Below are 16,589 nucleotides of genomic sequence, written 5' to 3' on the forward strand. Positions count from 1 at the left end.
CCTCCCACCCTCATTGGTTGTCTAGTCAGTGGCACGTGACCCTAGTTACTGAAGTTCATATCCCATTTGCTAAAGCCTACAGGGGCTCGGCCAATAGAGAGGCAGTCAAATGACGATTGGTTGGAAGGTGAGCATTCGGTGCTCCACCCCTACATGCGGCTAGTGAGGAGGACCCGGTGATGAGAAAAGGAGGAGGATGGAAAAGGAGTGGAAAAGAAGGGAGGGGGAGAAAAGGGCGGAGCCCGTAGCTTTAAATAGGATGGTGGTGAACCGGAACTGCGCAGCTGGTGAGCAGACTGGTTGTGTGACCTGAAGCGGGAGCGTCGAGGTGTGGCACTCTGGCTGTTCCTTGGGATCCGACCCCTCTGCCCCCTCTTTCAGGGCCCCAGCTCACGAGTGTAGCACGTGGAAACCATCAGTGACTTGCTTCTGCAACGTGTATAAGAGAATGGATGTGTGCCACTGTGTATCCTCTCTCCTCGGCAGCCCAGCCCTCGTGACTCCCCGGTCTCCGTTTCACCCTCCCCTCCTCCTCCTTCTCCTACAAGTTGGGTGCCTCCTGCCCTGCTGGAGGGTGGGGACTGCTGCCGAGAACACCGCGTCCTCTCCCCGGCTCCCGCTGGGGCGGCTCCTCCGGCCCTTTCCTTACATAACCCGCCACGCACGTTACCAGCTCAGATGCCAGCCCGCCAAGACTCTAGAGGTCAAAAACCAACTCGGTTGTTCTGACGTTTCTACCTGGGCTGTTCGGGCCCTGCGCCTTTAATTCTGTGTTTCTTTGCACAAAGCAGGGAGCGGGGTAGGCCCCTGATCTCCTAGGTTATACCTTTGTCCAGCTTCAGTTTCTTCATTTGTTCGCTGAAGAAGTGAAGAAGGGAGGGTGGCAGGTCTGGAATTTACTATTCACTGCCCGTTGCAACACAGAGCACAGAGAAAGGCGACAGGACTCAGGAGCTGTGGGCTGATTGTAGCTATAACATCGAAGAGACCGCAAGGGGGCAGCCCAGTTCTGATTAGGGTCGCGAGCACAGAAGGGATGGAAATTTTTTTTTGTTTGTCCCTGTGTGCCCTAATTACTAATTGAAAAAGGTACATAGGGTGGGAGGTGGGAGGTGGGAAGTGGAGGAGGGTGTGAATTTAAAAAATCTATTCTAAGTAGTTTTTGATATTTTACATATGTTTAACAATGTGCTTATTTCATAAAAAGAAAAAAAGGGTTCTACGTAAATTTAAACTCTCTCCAAACATACGGTCTCAACACCATATATGATAAAGCAGTAGAATAAGAGGGAATTACATAGGCTGTGAATAAACCTGTTGTTTGTGGATCATTTTCTCCATTCCCAAAATTTCAGTTTTTTTCCCCACAGTTCAAGTAATTCCCTTTAATTCTGTTGTCACCTAACTCCCTTTCTAATCTGCCCTTCCCACATCCATATTCTGGTGCTCTCTTTAGTGCTGTGGCTTTAGACTCTCATAAAGGAGTAGAGAGTAATGAGATTATTTCATTTATTGATTTTCCAATTTCCTGTTCCCAAATCTCCATCCAACGAGTCACAGCAGCCTTCCCGCTCCTGAAAAAAACAAACACACACACACACACACACACACACACACAAGGGGTGGGGGAAACAGGGTCAGGGGACTCAGGAAGCCTCTTCAGGTCTCCCACCTCTATGGAAACTCCCCAGATTTCATATTTTGAGCTAGATTTCCCCATGATATCTACTAGAAGATGTGTTCCCTCCCCTCTTCACTCCTTCCTTCTGCTAAATCTCTTGAGGCCCCATAGTTACTTAGATTACCAACTCAAGTTCCCTCCCTATAATACAGGTTTCTCTTCTCTCCTCCTTCTGCCCATCCCATCTCTCCCCTACCTTAGGGAACCACCACCCCTTCTGCCTCTGAACTTTGCCTCTTTACTCTGCCATATTGTAGGGTCCCTCCCATTTTGCCCTCTGGCACCTGTTGAGCCTTAAACTAGGCCAGGCTGGAGCCAGCTTTGAGTCCTTGAGGCAGACTGGAAACCTGAAGTTTCTTTTCCATTCCACCTGCTTCTGCTATAGGAGGTCCTGAAATCCTCCCAGTTTAGAAAAAGTAAAAGCCTTTTTACTTTTTACTTCTTACTTTTGAGTAAAAAGCCTTTACCTCAACATCTCCTAAACCTCCTTAAAGTTAGGTAAGATTTTTCAGTGATCCACCTTCCTTTAACCAGCTGAGAATTGACCAGACTGGAAACACCAGTCAGAGATAACTGGTAAAATTGCTTCACAGACTCCCCCAAGGCCAGTGGCTGCACTCTCACCTTCTACATGAAATACATCCCCCCCTGAACGAGGGCCCAGGACAGGAGGAGGGGAACAGGACTCTGCAGACTGGATACAGCTTCGTTCAGATCTGGACTCTGCTAAAATACAGACATCCCCCATAGTAGGCTAGTGTCACCCTTCCTACCACCCACCTCCCTCTCTGGAAGGACAGCCATCTCTTTACATCCTTTGTCTTCCTTTCCTCCGAGCTTAGAGAAAGACCCAGCCTTCCTCCCCATCACTATAAGGAGTCCTTTTCTTTGGGCCTTTCAGCCATTCCAGGGAGGCCTGATTGGATTGAATAACATGGTGCTTTTTATTTTATTTTTTTAAACCTATGGGCATGCTAGATGCCAAAGGGGGAGATATAAATATGATTAAGACATTGATCTTGTCCTTACAGAATTTACAATCTAAAGGGAGCCTGTGATATACTTTAAAATATTTATCTGTCCTTGTCAATTATCAGCTTTCCATTTCTACTGACTCCTCCCATCTGTGTTGAATCATATGCAGATTGCACTTTGGTCCCATTGCCCTTTTTAGCTGTTGCTTCTCTTTTTTCATTACCAGATTTCTCAAGTGATTGGTCTGTATCCATCCTCCACTTCCTCACAATGTACTCACTCTCTAAAGCCACAAAAATCCAGCTTTTGCTACAACCACGGCCACACCTGTGGGAGATGGATCAACTCCTAGCCACAGCTGTGACCTATGCCACAGCTACAACACTTTGGTGTCTTTTGATTGATTATATTGAACTTTCTTTTCTCAACTGTAAGACAAATTTGGCTGTCTGCTTACCTCTCCAATCAGCCCATCTCCATTTCCTTGGTTGATTCCTCTTCTACTACTGCAGGCACAATCACTGGCCTTTTGATCTTCTGTGTGGACTGGCTTTTTGTTGAGCTCATCTACTTTTGTAACTGTGACTTTGCACTTCAGAACTATAGCACCGACCTAGTTCAGCTACCTTTAGGACACCCTCATAGGGCTGTCACCATTAATTCAGCTTGGCCAATACCAAATTCATAACTTCACTCCTACATCACCTTGCGCTCTCAGAGTTCCCATTTTGGTCAACCATTTTCCTAGACATCCATGCTTAAAACTTATGTTATTTTAACTCTCTCATTTATTGCCCATATGAAATTATCACTGGAAAAAGGCATTTTCTTCAAAATGTTTCTCGTTTTTCTCCTCTCCATTTAAAATCCTACTTCCCTAGTTGAGGCCTTTAATGCATTGTTTCAAGAAGGATGCAAATCGCATGAATGTCTCTCTACTTTATTGCATCCTTTATACAACCAGATAAGTCAGGTTGTATGTGTGTATTTTTCAAAAATATCATTTTCATTGTGTGTTTACCACACTGAAGAACTTACTAGGCTCCCTATTGCTTATGAATCTCAACTTCAGCCTAACACTTCAGACTCTATAATTTGGCCCTGTCTTCCCATATGTGAAATTACCAAGCAAATATTTGGAGCATTGTAAATTTTTTTTGTCTTTTTTGTTTTTTTAGGGCCAAACCTGAGGCAGAAGGAGGTTCCCAGGCTAGGAGTCGAATTGGAGCTGTTCCTTTTCATGTATCCCCTCCTTCAATCATACTCCATCCACTAAATATACGCTGCTTGTTATATCCCCGTCATCTCTGCAGCTCCTTCACTCTTGGAATAACTATTTTCCTCCTAATTGCTTACATCCTTTCATAACTTAGCACCAATCAAAAGCTCACCTATTCTTTGAAGTGTATCTCAAGAACCTCCTAAAGACTTCCAGACACCTCCAGCCTATACTAATCTCTCTCCTTCCAATCCCTAAAGGGCTTGTCTGCAATAGGCTGTCAAATTTTTATGTACTTTAACATTTAAAAATTTTTTTCATTTTTTTCTAAAGGCTTCATAAATGTGAACTGTAAAACTATTTCTTTTTCAACAGCAGCATCCAAAACCTGTTTTTTGACCACAGCTGAGGCACGTGGAAGTTCCTGGGCCAGGGATAGAGGCCGTGTCATAGCAGCAACCTGAGCCACTGCACTGACAATGCAGAATCCTTAACCTGCTGCACCACAAGGGAATGCCTCAACTAAAATTTAACTGCACCAAATCTTCCCAGTGTTCTGTGTACAGGGTTAGTATAAAATATCTGTGAAAGACATGATGGCCAAGATGAGATGAACACCTGCATTGTAGTTATGTGGTTCCCCATCCACCAAAGCCTCCCTCTGCTCCATGTCACCAGCCCTGGGATCTACCTAAGGTAAAGAAAATCCCGTCTCCCTCTCCCCTAATCCCCAGTCCACTCACTGGTTCTGTTGTCATTGGTTTCATTGTGACAGGCTTCTGATGGTCTGCACCGTCTGTTGCACGACTGATGGTAGTCTCTACTGCTTCCATTTCCTCCTTATCCAGCCTGTTCTGCCCTCAGTAGGATTAGGAAACACAGAGTTATCATTGTCTCCATCCAGCATCCTCATCCTAGATTCTCTCTTTAGAGCTCTTCTCTCCTTCACTCCCTGCCACCCCCAAACTTAAACTCAGGGTTCTTCCCTAGTTCATGTTTGCCTGGATTGTGTACGCATCCCATTCACCAACTCCGTTGACTCAAGGACTGTTCCTCCTTTTCAGTGTCTTAACAAATCTACTGCATTCCCAGCTGTGGCTGACAAATTTGTTTTGGGCTCACTACCTGGTTTCACTTCACCCTGATAATTTTTATTCCTGTTCATCACTTACACTTCAACATTGCCCAGTTTCTTTTTAACTATTATGTCCTAATCTACCTAGAGGGTCATGTGTAGATGTCACTCACCAGCATGTCCTCTGAGTCAAACACGGAGTAATCAAGAGTGAAGTTTGCACCAAAGTCATCTGGGGAGTGGAGAAAAATCAGTAGTAACAAAGCAGAAAGGTAGCACTAGATTCAGAAATGAGAAGAGGAAGAAATTGCTCAGAATACCTTAACTCGCTCAAGTTGTAAAATTTACTGGTATAATTAATTCTAATGAACTCTAATGTTAAAAACATTTGTGAATGTGTATGCATTTATATTTTCAATCTGGCATCTAAAATCATGTACAAATTTGAAAATTTTCAAATTGTTTCAACTAATTTCTGAAGGATTGAAAATCACTGTTGGAAAAATAACCTCATGAATTACAGAGCCACAGTAATCAAGACAGTGTGGTACTGATACCAACACAGATATATAGACCAATGGAACAAAATAGAGAACCCAGAAATAAACCTAGACACCTACGGTCAATTAATCTGCAACAAAGTAGGCAAGAATGTAAAATGGGAAAAAGACAGCCTTTTCAGTTAGTGGTGCAGGGGAAACTGGACATCTGCATGTAAATCAATGAAGCTGGGACATACCCTCACACAATGCATAAAAATAAACTCAAAATGTCTTAAAGACTTAAACATAAGACAAGACACTATCAAAACTTAGGAAAGAACATAGGCAAAACACTCTCTGACATCAACCTTACGAATGTTTTCTCAGGTTGGTCTCCCAAGGCAATAGAAATAAAAGCAAAAATAAACCAATGGGACCTAGTCAAGCTGACAAGCTTTTGCACAGCAAAGGAAACCATAAAAAAAAAAAAAGACAACTTACAGAATGGGAGAAAACAGTTTCAAATGATTCAACTGACAAGGGCTTAATCTCTAAAATACACAACCAACTTATACAACTCAACAGCAAAAAAGTCAACAACCCAGTGGAAAAATGGGCAAAAGACCAGAATAGACATTTCTCCAAAGAAAATATACAGATGGCCAATGAGTACATGAAAAAATGCTCAACATCACTGATTATTAGAGAAATGCAAATCAAAACTACCATGAGGTAGCACCTCACACCAGTCAGAATGGCTATCATTAACAAGGCCACAAATTACAAATGCTGGAGAGGGGGTGGAGAAAAGGGAACCCTCCTACACTGTTGGCGGGAATGTAAATTGGTATAACCACTATGGAAAAGACTATGGAGGTACCTCAGAAAACTAAATACAGAACTACTATATGGCCCAGCAATCCCACTCTTGGGCATATAACTGGACAAAACTTTCCTTGAAAAAGACACATGCTGGGAGTTCCCGTCGTGGCGCAGTGGTTAACGAATCCGACTAGGAACCATGAGGTTGCGGGTTCAGTCCCTGCCCTTGCTCAGTGGGTTAACGATCCGGTGTTGCCATGAGCTGTGGTATAGGTTGCAGATGAGGCTCGGATCCCGTGTTGCTGTGGCTCTGGTGTAGGCCGGTGGCTACAGCTCCGATTGGACCCCTGGGAATCTCCATATGCCATGGGAGCGGCCCAAGAAATAGCAAAAAGACAAAAAAAAAAAAAAGACACATGCTGGATTAAGATGATATATATACACAATGGAATACTACTCAGCCATAAAAAAGAACAAAATAATGCCATTTGCAGCAACATGGATGGAACTAGAGACTCTCATACTAAGTGAAGTCAGAAAGAGAAAGCGAGTCCCCATCATGGCTCAGTGGTTAATGAATCCAACTAGGAACCATGAGGTTACAGGTTCAATACCTGGCCTCACACAGTGGGTTTAGGATCCGGCATTGCCATGAGCTGTGGTGTAGGTTGCAGACGCAGCTCAGATCCCGAATTGCTGTGGCTGTGGCATAGGCTGGTGGCTACAGCTCCGATTAGACTCCTAGCCTGGGAGCCTCCATATGCTGTGGGTATGGCCCTAGAAAAGACCAAAAAATGGAACTCCCGTCGTGGCTCAGCCGAAACGAATCTGACTGGGAACCATGAGGTTTCGTGTTCAATCCCTGGCCTCGATCAGTGGGTTGAGGATCCAGCATTGCTGTGGCAGGCAGCTATAGCTCTGATTCGACCCCTAGCCTGGGAACCTCCATATGCTGTGGGAGGTGACCCTAAAAAGCAAAAAAAAAAAAAAAAAAAAGATGAGAAAGACAAATAGCATATGATACCACTTATATCTGAAATCTAATATATGGCACAAATGAACTTTTCCACAGAAAAGAAACTCATGTACTTGGAGAACAGACTTGTAGTTGCCAAGGCAGAGGGGGAGGGAGGAGGATGGACTGGGAATTTGGGGTTAATAGATGTAAACTATTGCCTTTGGAATGGATAAGCAATGAGATCCTGCTGCACAGCACTGGGAAATATATCTAGTCACGCATGATGGAGCATGATGGAGGATAATGTGAGAAAAAGAATGTATATATGTATGTGTGACTGGGTCTCTTTGCTGTACAGTGGAAAATTGATAGAAAACTGTAAACCAGCTATAATGGAAAAAATAAAAATCATTACAAAAATAAAAAAATAACCTCATGAGCCTTGATAGTCTTTGCTCAGAGCCAAATTTCCTTCTGATGCAATTGTTTCATACCAAAAGGAAAGGCAGAGTCTCAGAACTAATCATCTCCCAAGTCTCTCTCCATCCTTCAAAGGGTCAGAACCTTATACATACTCACCATAGTTGGGTGTGACTGTGTAATAATAGACCACCTGATAATAGTCATCTTCTTCCAGTCCTTCTTCATCCTCGTATTCTTGTCCTAGGGGAACAAGAACTAGAGGTCAAGGGGCATCTGGAACCCCTTAGCAACAGAAGGACGCCTGAAGTTTACATCAGCTGAGTCAGTTTCCTTTATTTCTGCCTCCCCTCTACTATCTCCCTGCCTCTGCACCTCTAAACTCTTATCAGTCTTCTGGGCTCCATATCTGAGTCAAGGCCTGTTACTCAGTGCCCTTTCCATTTGGGAACCCCCAGGATAGAAAACGGGTCCCTCCACATACTGTAACCCAAACTAATCCTAAAAAAGGAAGGAATCAGAGACCAGAAATTAAGAAAGAACTCCAAATGTACTCCTCAGTATACTCCAGGCCTATTATATTTGTGAAAGATTTTCTCTTATCAGTGTCTTCCACAACTAATTCTCTCCCTCTCCCCCCTCTCCCTCTCTCTCTCTCTCTCTCTCTCACACACACACACACACACACACACACACACAGAGTCTTAGGCTTATGTTTTATTGTGGTTTTTTTCTGGCCGTGCCTGCAGTATATGGAGGTTCCCAGGACAAGGATCAAACCCACGCCACAGCAGTGACGCACACGGCTGCAATGACAACGCCGGGTCCTTAACCCCACTGTGCCACAAGAGAACTCCATGGTGAAATTTGTGTTTTATTTGTCTTTTGTCATTTTAGGGCCGTACCTGAAGCATATGGAAGTTCCCAGGCTAGGGGCTGAATTGGAGCTACAGCTGCCTGCCTACACCACAGCTCATGGCAACGCCGGATCCTTAACCCACTGAGTGAGGCCAGAGATCGAACCCAAATCCTCATGGATCCTTGTTGGGATCGTTAACTGCTGAACCACAAAGGGAAGTCCCCAAAATTTAGGTTTTATTGTGGGTTTTTTTCTGGCTTCTGAACTCGGGTTTTTGTTCCAATTTTACCTCTAACTCTGGAATATCTCTGAACAAGCCGTCTAACATCCCTTTTCTTAAAATGAGTCAGCTGGACTAAATGATCTGGCTGCATTAGTTTTTCCTTTCTAGGACTAAAAATATGCATCTTTGATATGGTTTGGTCATGAACTCTAGGCCTCCTGCTAAACATTTCCCTAAGCTCCTTGAAAGCTCTCTCTTACCCCAAGCAATGACACAGGAATCTGGAGGAAAGGCAAACAATGAGAGCACCTGGCAGACGAGGAACAAAAGAGGGAAGGAGCCAAGCTACTTTGGGGACCCCGTCCCTGAAGGCAGCCAGTACTCGTTATCCTTAAGGCCACTCCTTCTGTGTCTTTACTAATACAAGGAATTTTTTTTTTTTTTTCCTCCAACTTGATGTGAAAGAAGATACCCTGGCTTCCCTCTCTAGTTTCAGACTGCCCCACCTTCAAAGAATCTACCTCTCTCCACTCTCACTTTGGTCTTTCTCATCTCGTTCAATTCCGTGGTGATGGTGAGTTGAGCTCACTCTTATTAGGACTTCCCCATGGCTGGGCTCCATCCCCATCAGCTGCCTCTTCTTTGACAAGGCTCTGCTTTCCTCTCCCATGCCTGGCTCTAATTTCCAGTTCCCCCCTCTGCCCCAAATATCTAACACACTCGAGAGCACGTTAATCACTCCTTATTAACTTCTCACCTCCCACCCTCCCCTCATTTTCTTTTCTCCCATCCTGCTTATTGTAGAAGACCTGGCCCAAAAGCTCAGAGAGAGATGTGAACTTACCCAGGATGAGTGGCACGGCAAGGATGGCTACAAAGAGGACATCCATTCTGGATTCTTCACTATTGCCTTGCAAGTAAAAAAGGAAGTTACAGCGTTTCCCACCAAACATTCCCCGCCTCCGGCCCTCCCCCAAGGCAAGGAGGGAGCTGCAGCAACTCTTCTCCCAGGGGGCTGGGGCATTCCCTGCCCACTTGCTGACTGACTAGAACTTCAGTTACTACCGCCAGGGTTCTGAGCCAGAGCTCCTCAGATCAAGAGAGGCAAAGTGAATTATTATTATTTTTTTCTGTGTTTTGTCTTTTTAGGGCCGCACCCTCCTCACATGGAGGTTTCCAGGCTAGGGGTCAAATTGGAGCTGTGGCTGCCAGCCTACGCCACAGCCACAGCAACTCGGGATCCTAGCCTGTCTTCCACTTACACCACAGCTCAAGGCAATGCTGGATCCTTAAACCACTGAGCAAGACCAGGGGTGGAATCTAAGTCCTCATGGATACTAGTCCGGTTCGTTAACCACTCAGCCACACAGGGAACTCCCAAGAGGCAAAGTGAATTTTGATGGAAACATGTTCATCTAGCTCCCCCAGCCCTACATAGACTAGATTCATTCAGGACTCCTGCTGCCATTTCCAGAAGACAAACAAACAAACCAAAAAACCCCAACCCAAACAGAGTTCTCTTATGACTCAGTAGGTTAAAGATCCTTGTTAAGTGTTTCACTGCAGCAGCTGGGGTGGCTGCTATGGTGGGGATTCCCTGGCCCAGGAACTTCTGCATGCTGCAGGTATGGTATGGCAAAACAAAACAAAACAAACAAACAAACAAACAAACGAACAAAACCTCAAACCCCAAAACCCAGCCTATCAAGGAATCCCCCCCTCACTCCTCTCCTTTCCTTCCTTGCTCCCAGTCCTCACAAAAAGCTCAACTTTCCTCTCTAACTGTCATCACCCAAAGCTGCCCTTCTCACTGAGGCTTCATCACAATCTATTTCTTCACAGTCAAAATATTCTGAGGAGAGGATGAGCATTTTTTTAAGAAAAAATTTAAAAAGAGAGAAAATTCTCTCTTTCCTCTGCTTTAGACTACGAAGTATGAGAGCAATATCAACATCATCATCTAACTCTCAAAGCACCTGCTGCATTGCTTCTGGGGAAAAAAAAAAAAAAAAAACCTTCAAGGCCAGTCCAGTTACTTCCCCTCAGCTAAGGACTGACCTCACCTCACCTCTTTCTCAACTTTCTGCACACAGGATGGGAGAAGAGGGGAAGCAGGTAGTCTCTTTCCCTGCTGTATATGCCATACCCTTTCTCCCACTTTGTCACTTGGTGTGTTCCCTTCAATCCAACCCACAGGGTGAGTTCATTTTATGTCCCTCTGCTTTTGTATTCCCCATTTTGATTCAATTCAATTTAGGAACATTTAGTAACATATGTGCTTAGGCACAGCATCAGGCTTAGTCTCATAGGCAATTCAGTGTTCATAGGCAAGGGAATAAGAAAAGAATGCAGGTAATTTTTTTCTTCTTTTTTTGGTTTTTGGGGCTGCACCCTTAGCATATGGAAATTCCCAGGCTGGGGGTTGAATTGGAGGTATAACTTCCGGCCTATGCCACAGCCACAGCCATAGCAATACGGGATCCAAGCTGAGTCTGTGACCTACACCGCAGCTCAAGGCAACGCCAGGTCCTCAACCCTCTGGGTGAGGCCAAGGATGGAACCTGCAGCCTCATGGATCCTAGTCGGGTTCATTAACTGCTGAGCCACGAAGGGAACTCCAAGAATGCAGGTAATTTTTTTAAAGGGAGTTAATATCTATTCAATGTCTAGTATGAGCCAGGTACCATGCAAGCCTCTGTGGAACCACCAATAAATAAGATAGGTTTGACACCTGTTTTTAAGTCAGAAGATGCTGTGGGAACAGCTCAAAGGAGAGATAAGAGTTGTCTTATCCCTATTTCTTCTGGCCTGCTAGGCCCAGAAGCAAGACAAAAGAGTCTTGAGCACTAGCCAGGATGCTTCCACCCTCTCAACCTTATTGAGAGAGGATTTGCATGATGACATCCCATGTATATCTATATAATCTATTCCTTTAGCTCCTTTCCAGAATTTCCCAGAAAAATGTAAAACTCTTATGTGGATGTACATATATGCGTTGCCATAAATCATTTCCAGGAAGGAAAGGAAGCCTGGCTCTCTTTGAACAATTTCTATAGTTTTTTTATTACTGTCTCAACAATATTTCACTTTCCCATCCTAGCACTTTTGCCTAAACTTCCTCCTAAGGATTAACCCCATCCCCACTTCAAATGATCTTATATAATACCTCTTCCCCTACTTTCTTTCATCCTAATATGCATCTCCTGCCCCTTCCCTTCCCCCAGGCTGAGGAAAAGACACCATTGAGGTTCATTTTCAGAAAAATAAATAGAGGAAGTATGACATAAAAGGAACTGAGTAACTGGCAAAGTGTGGTGGTGGTGTCATTTTCCTTCAACTCCATCCCTCTAATTGTTTTTTACAAACAATTTTAACTCCCAATTTTAACTAAAAATCCCCTTTCTTATCATTGCTCTCCAGGCTTCTTTTGCTTCTGATTTTCTTGTCATTACAGATGAAAGATTCATTAGCGATACACTGAATTACATGTTCCTACACTAGCCCGTTCAAAGAGCTCCTACTTTTAAGCCTAACCTTCATCTCTTAGGCAGTAGCTCTAGCCCATTTCCTCTCATTCAAGTAAGAACAATACCCGTCCCTATCTCCCTGCACCCTCTATCCTGTGCTTTCTTTACATCTGTCCTTTAGCTTCCAACAGGATCTTCCCCCCTCTGCAGCTCTTCAAAGAGAGGTAGGATTGCTACCACCCTTCCCCACAAAATAACGAAATCACGAAAGCGACCAGGACGGAGCTGAACCGAGGAACCCCGACCCAGGTCCAGCCCACTGGTTTAACTCGCCGGAACCACTCCCAGGGCCGAGGTCCAGGGCTAGGAGGGCAGGACTACAAGTCCCGGCAAGTAGTGCGGCCACGCGTCCACCCCTGCAGCTCCGCCTCCGCGGATTCTCCATTGGCCTCCAGGGGGTGGGGATTAGATGGGAGGTGGCCATGGGGCTGCGGATGGGGTTTGTCCCCTCTTCGGCTTCCGTAGAGGAAGCCGCGGGGACCTGCATCTGGGGTTTCGGTGCCCCCCCTTCCCGGGGGTCCGGGGGTGACATTGCACCGCGCCCCTTACGGGGTCGCGTCGCCAACGAACGCGGACACTCTAGTTGGCGTGCTCCTCCCCTTCGCCTCTCTTAGCCAGGCCTCTACACCACCCCCAGCTGCCCAGCCATGGGGGCCGCAGTGTTTTTTGGATGCACTTTCGTCGCTTTCGGTCCAGCCTTTGCGCTTTTCTTGATCACTGTGGCTGGAGACCCGCTTCGTGTCATCATCCTAGTCGCTGGGTGAGTTAGGGGGTTGGGGAGACGCGGGAGGACGCCGGAGAGAGAGATCCGAAAGGGGCTTGAGGAACTGGGGCGAGGCTGGGAGCCTGAGTTGGGGGAAGACAAGTCGGAGGTGAAGATTGAAGAGGGTCGAGTCAGGGGCCTGGGTGATTTGCCCTTTCCCGCAGTTGGTTTCCGCCTTCCAGGGATCGCAGAGATTCCTCCTATACTCCTCCCGGCGACGTCAGAGGAGGCCCAAGGCCAGGACTCGTGAGGGGGCTGTGCTGACTTCGGCCGGCCCTAAGGGAGTATCCAGGAATGGATACCTCGCCCTCCTGTGTGCCTACACTTTGGCTCTCAACGTTTTGAAGACTCTTTAATGAGATTTCTACCCCTTCCCTGCGCTAGATCCCTACAAACTCCCTTGGTGGAGACACCTACCTATCCAGTCTCCTCACTGTCTCCCAGACCATCCGGAAGTGTAACTTCCACTTTTTATACTACAGCGTTGGTTGGTTCCCCTCTTTGATTTGTCTGGGTGCCCCCTGCCCTTGCCTGCCTGATTGCCCTTGTCTTTCCTCAGGGCATTTTTCTGGCTGGTCTCCTTGCTCTTGGCCTCTGTAGTCTGGTTCATCTTGGTCCATGTGACCGACCGGTCAGATGCCCGGCTCCAGTATGGCCTCCTGATTTTTGGTGCTGCAGTTTCTGTCCTTCTACAGGAGGTGTTCCGCTTTGCCTACTACAAGCTGCTTAAGTAAGAAGATGGGATGGTATGGAGGGGAGAAGGGCAGAGGATTGAACTCTAAGTGGGGCAGCCCTGGGTGGTGGTTTGGATGAGGAGGCACCAAGGGAAGACATTTAGAGGGAAAGGAGATTCCTGCCCTCCCTCATGTTTCCCCTACCCCACCCACCCCACCCCAGGAAGGCAGATGAGGGGTTAGCATCGCTGAGTGAGGACGGAAGATCACCCATCTCCATCCGGCAGATGGCCTATGGTGAGCCAAGGGAGAGGGATTGGAGGAGGGAGTGGACACCCTTCTCTCCCAGGGAAGTCTCTACACATCCACATGTCCTAAGTGACTTCTTGTTTTTCTCCATACTTGACTTCCAAGGAGAGGTGGTCTGGAGGGAGAGTAGGTGTTGGGGAACTGTGGCTGGGAATGGGGAGGGATCACTGGTAATCAGGCTATAGTGATCTCTGACATTGATGAGACACCCCTTCCCCCCACCCCCACCCCCCCAGTTTCTGGTCTTTCCTTCGGTATCATCAGTGGTGTCTTCTCTGTTATCAATATTTTGGCTGATGCACTTGGGCCAGGTGTGGTTGGGATCCATGGAGACTCACCCTATTACTTCTTGACTTCAGGTAAGATCCAGTTTCTTTCTTGCCTTCATGCCCCATCCATCCCTGGCCCCGATCTGATTTATTTTGCCCTCCCCGGGAGACTTCTTTGACTCATCATCTCAGGAGGCTGGGAGGAAACGAGGAATGTATCTCATACCCATCTCCCTCCTTGCAGCCTTTCTGACAGCAGCCATTATCCTGCTCCATACCTTTTGGGGAGTCGTGTTCTTTGATGCCTGTGAGAGGAGACGGTACTGGGCTTTGGGCCTGGTGGTTGGGAGTCACCTACTGACATCAGGACTGGTGAGTTGGGAACAGGGGTCTGAGTTAGAAAATAACTTCATGGTGAGTGGGATGGAGGGGAACTATATCCTCACTCCTTGACATTTCAAAACTTATTTAGGGAAGAGGCAGAAAGGTGAGTCTTCAGGTGTCTCTCATCTCAGCATCAGTTGTATAACCTGCTCTGGGGATGCCGAGGCGGGGGGGGGGCAGGAGAAGTTTGAATGGATTAGTCAAACTGTAATGCAGATGGCCTGAGGTGAGCAGAAACTTCTGAGGGAGCTAAAAATCACAAGTCTCCTTAACCACAAGATGTTGGTGCTCTGAAGGGAAGGACTGGGGGATTTGAGTAGATATCTGGGGGTGGTTTGGGTCAGAGGCACCAAGAGAATATGGGGATTAGGCAGTGGGAGAATCTAACCTCTTATCTACTCTTCTCCCATCCCCAGACATTCCTGAACCCTTGGTACGAGGCAAGCCTGCTGCCCATCTATGCAGTCACTGTTTCCATGGGGCTCTGGGCCTTCATCACAGCTGGAGGGTCCTTCCGAAGTATCCAGCGCAGTCTCTCGTGTAAGGACTGACTACCTGGACTGATCGCCTGACAGATCCCATCTGCCTGCCCACTGCCCATGACTGAGCCCAGCCCCACCCGGGTCCATTGCCCATCATTCTCTGTCTCCTCGTCGGTCTTTTCCACCACCTTCAGGGTTTTGCTTTGTCCACTCGTGACCTTTAGTCTTTAGGCTTTACCAGGAGCAGTCTGGGTTCAGCCAGTCAGTGACTGGTGGGTTTGAATCTGCCCTTATCCCCACCATCTGGGGACCCCCTTTGTTGTCCAGGACTCCCCATGTGTCAGTGCTCTGCTCTCACCCTGCCCAAGACTCACCCCCCTTCCCCTCTGCAGGCCGACGGCAGGAGGACAGTCGGGTGATGGTGTATTCTGCCCTGCGCATCCCACCCGAGGACTGAGGGAACCTTGGGGGGGACCCCTGGGCCTGGGGTGCCCTCCTGATCTCCTCGCCCTGTATTTCTCCATCTCCAGTTCTGGACAGTGCAGGTTGCCAAGAAAAGGGACCTAGTGTAGCCATTGCCATGGAGATGAAGTCAATGGAGGTTCAAGGGTAGATGAGCTCTGAGTTTCCCAGTACCCCTTCCCCAGACTGGGCATCTTGGTCTTTTTCTCAGGTCTGAGGGGAACCATATTTGGTGTGATAAAGACCCCAAATTGCCTTTTTTTTTTTTTGACTGGGGGAGGGAGGAGGTATATTGGAATTCTTCTCCTAACCTCTGTGGACTGTAATTTCCCTCCTCAAATTGCTCCTTATGTCTGGGCTCATATCTATCCAGCTTTCCCCTTGGTCCCAGGCTTTGGGGGAAGGGAAGGAAGTGCATGTTTGGGAACTGGTATTACTGGAACTAAAAAATGTTTTAACCTCCTTGACCACCAGCATCCCTCCTCTCCCCAAGGTGAAGTGGAGGGTGCTGCGGGGAGCTGGCCCACTCCAGAGCTGCAGTGCCACTGGAGGAGTCAGCCTACCGTGACATCACAGGGAAGGAGGGCAGATTTTTTCTAGTTTTTAATTGGGGTGTTTGGGGGGTGGGGAAGTTTTCTATAAACTGTATCATTTTCTGCTGAGGATGGCATGTCCCATCCTTTTAATCAAGGTGATTGTGATTTTGACTAATAAAAAGGACTTTATAATTGTGGGGGCACTTGGCTTTAAAGGGAGGGGATAACATGTTACTTGAGGTTTCTGCCCTCTCATGTCTCTTGTCCAACCTCCTTTCTAACTGGCAACCTCTGGTCCCCTCGGAGCATCACTTTGGTGCAAGGGCAGAAATCAGGGCTGGTGGTCTCATATGTTAGAAACTCTGGGTTAAGCATTTGCCAGAAGTGGATCCCCCCTTCCAGGATTGGGGTAAAAGTTTCACCCAGGCTTCCTTTCCCTAACCTCTGCCCACCTCTGCCGTCTGAGCCA

The 16,589-nt window shown here is 46.9% G+C and overlaps 2 protein-coding genes across 5 annotated transcripts; one reads left to right on the forward strand and one right to left on the reverse strand.

Moving 5' to 3' along the window:
- Positions 1-1,495: 1,495 nt before the first annotated feature.
- On the reverse strand, positions 1,496-9,683 carry C6H1orf54 (chromosome 6 C1orf54 homolog). Of its 4 annotated transcripts, none has more exons than XM_047784763.1 (6): positions 9,559-9,659; positions 7,792-7,875; positions 5,124-5,182; positions 4,619-4,729; positions 2,306-2,404; positions 1,496-1,574 (listed from the first exon to the last, which is right to left on the reverse strand). In XM_047784763.1, exons 1-5 carry the CDS (start codon positions 9,602-9,604, stop codon positions 2,309-2,311), a joined length of 396 nt encoding a protein of 131 aa, XP_047640719.1. In that variant the 5' UTR covers positions 9,605-9,659; the 3' UTR covers positions 1,496-1,574; positions 2,306-2,308. The 4 variants fall into 4 exon arrangements, with proteins under 4 accessions (XP_047640719.1, XP_047640717.1, XP_047640720.1 ...); XM_047784761.1 differs by having other exon boundaries at positions 2,306-2,407; positions 9,559-9,651; XM_047784764.1 differs by lacking the exon at positions 2,306-2,404 and having other exon boundaries at positions 9,559-9,683.
- Positions 9,684-12,642: 2,959 nt separating this feature from the next.
- Positions 12,643-16,312, forward strand: APH1A (aph-1 homolog A, gamma-secretase subunit). The gene is made up of 7 exons (XM_047784771.1): positions 12,643-13,001; positions 13,564-13,734; positions 13,902-13,975; positions 14,224-14,346; positions 14,501-14,628; positions 15,057-15,180; positions 15,515-16,312. Exons 1-7 carry the CDS (start codon positions 12,889-12,891, stop codon positions 15,577-15,579), a joined length of 798 nt encoding a protein of 265 aa, XP_047640727.1. The 5' UTR covers positions 12,643-12,888; the 3' UTR covers positions 15,580-16,312.
- Positions 16,313-16,589: the final 277 nt, after the last annotated feature.

Source organism: Phacochoerus africanus, chromosome 6 (assembly GCF_016906955.1).
Source record: "Phacochoerus africanus isolate WHEZ1 chromosome 6, ROS_Pafr_v1, whole genome shotgun sequence".
Classification (NCBI taxonomy): domain Eukaryota; kingdom Metazoa; phylum Chordata; class Mammalia; order Artiodactyla; family Suidae; genus Phacochoerus; species Phacochoerus africanus.

Bases quoted from the DNA above. Each gene is read 5' to 3' on its own strand.
- C6H1orf54 (XM_047784762.1), bottom strand. From the start codon at position 9,667: ATGTTTGGTGGGAAACGCTGTAACTTCCTTTTTTACTTGCAAGGCAAT. The intron at 4,730-5,123 runs GTGAGTGACATC...TACTGAGGGCAG, and splicing joins TTGACTCAGAGGACATGCTG to AACAGGCTGGATAAGGAGGA. The intron at 2,408-4,618 runs GTGAGTGGACTG...TCTGTATTTTAG, and splicing joins AACCAATGACAACAGAACCA to CAGAGTCCAGATCTGAACGA.
- APH1A (XM_047784771.1), top strand. From the start codon at position 12,889: ATGGGGGCCGCAGTGTTTTTTGGATGCACTTTCGTCGCTTTCGGTCCA. The intron at 13,735-13,901 runs GTAAGAAGATGG...ACCCCACCCCAG, and splicing joins GCCTACTACAAGCTGCTTAA to GAAGGCAGATGAGGGGTTAG. The intron at 14,347-14,500 runs GTAAGATCCAGT...CCCTCCTTGCAG, and splicing joins CTATTACTTCTTGACTTCAG to CCTTTCTGACAGCAGCCATT.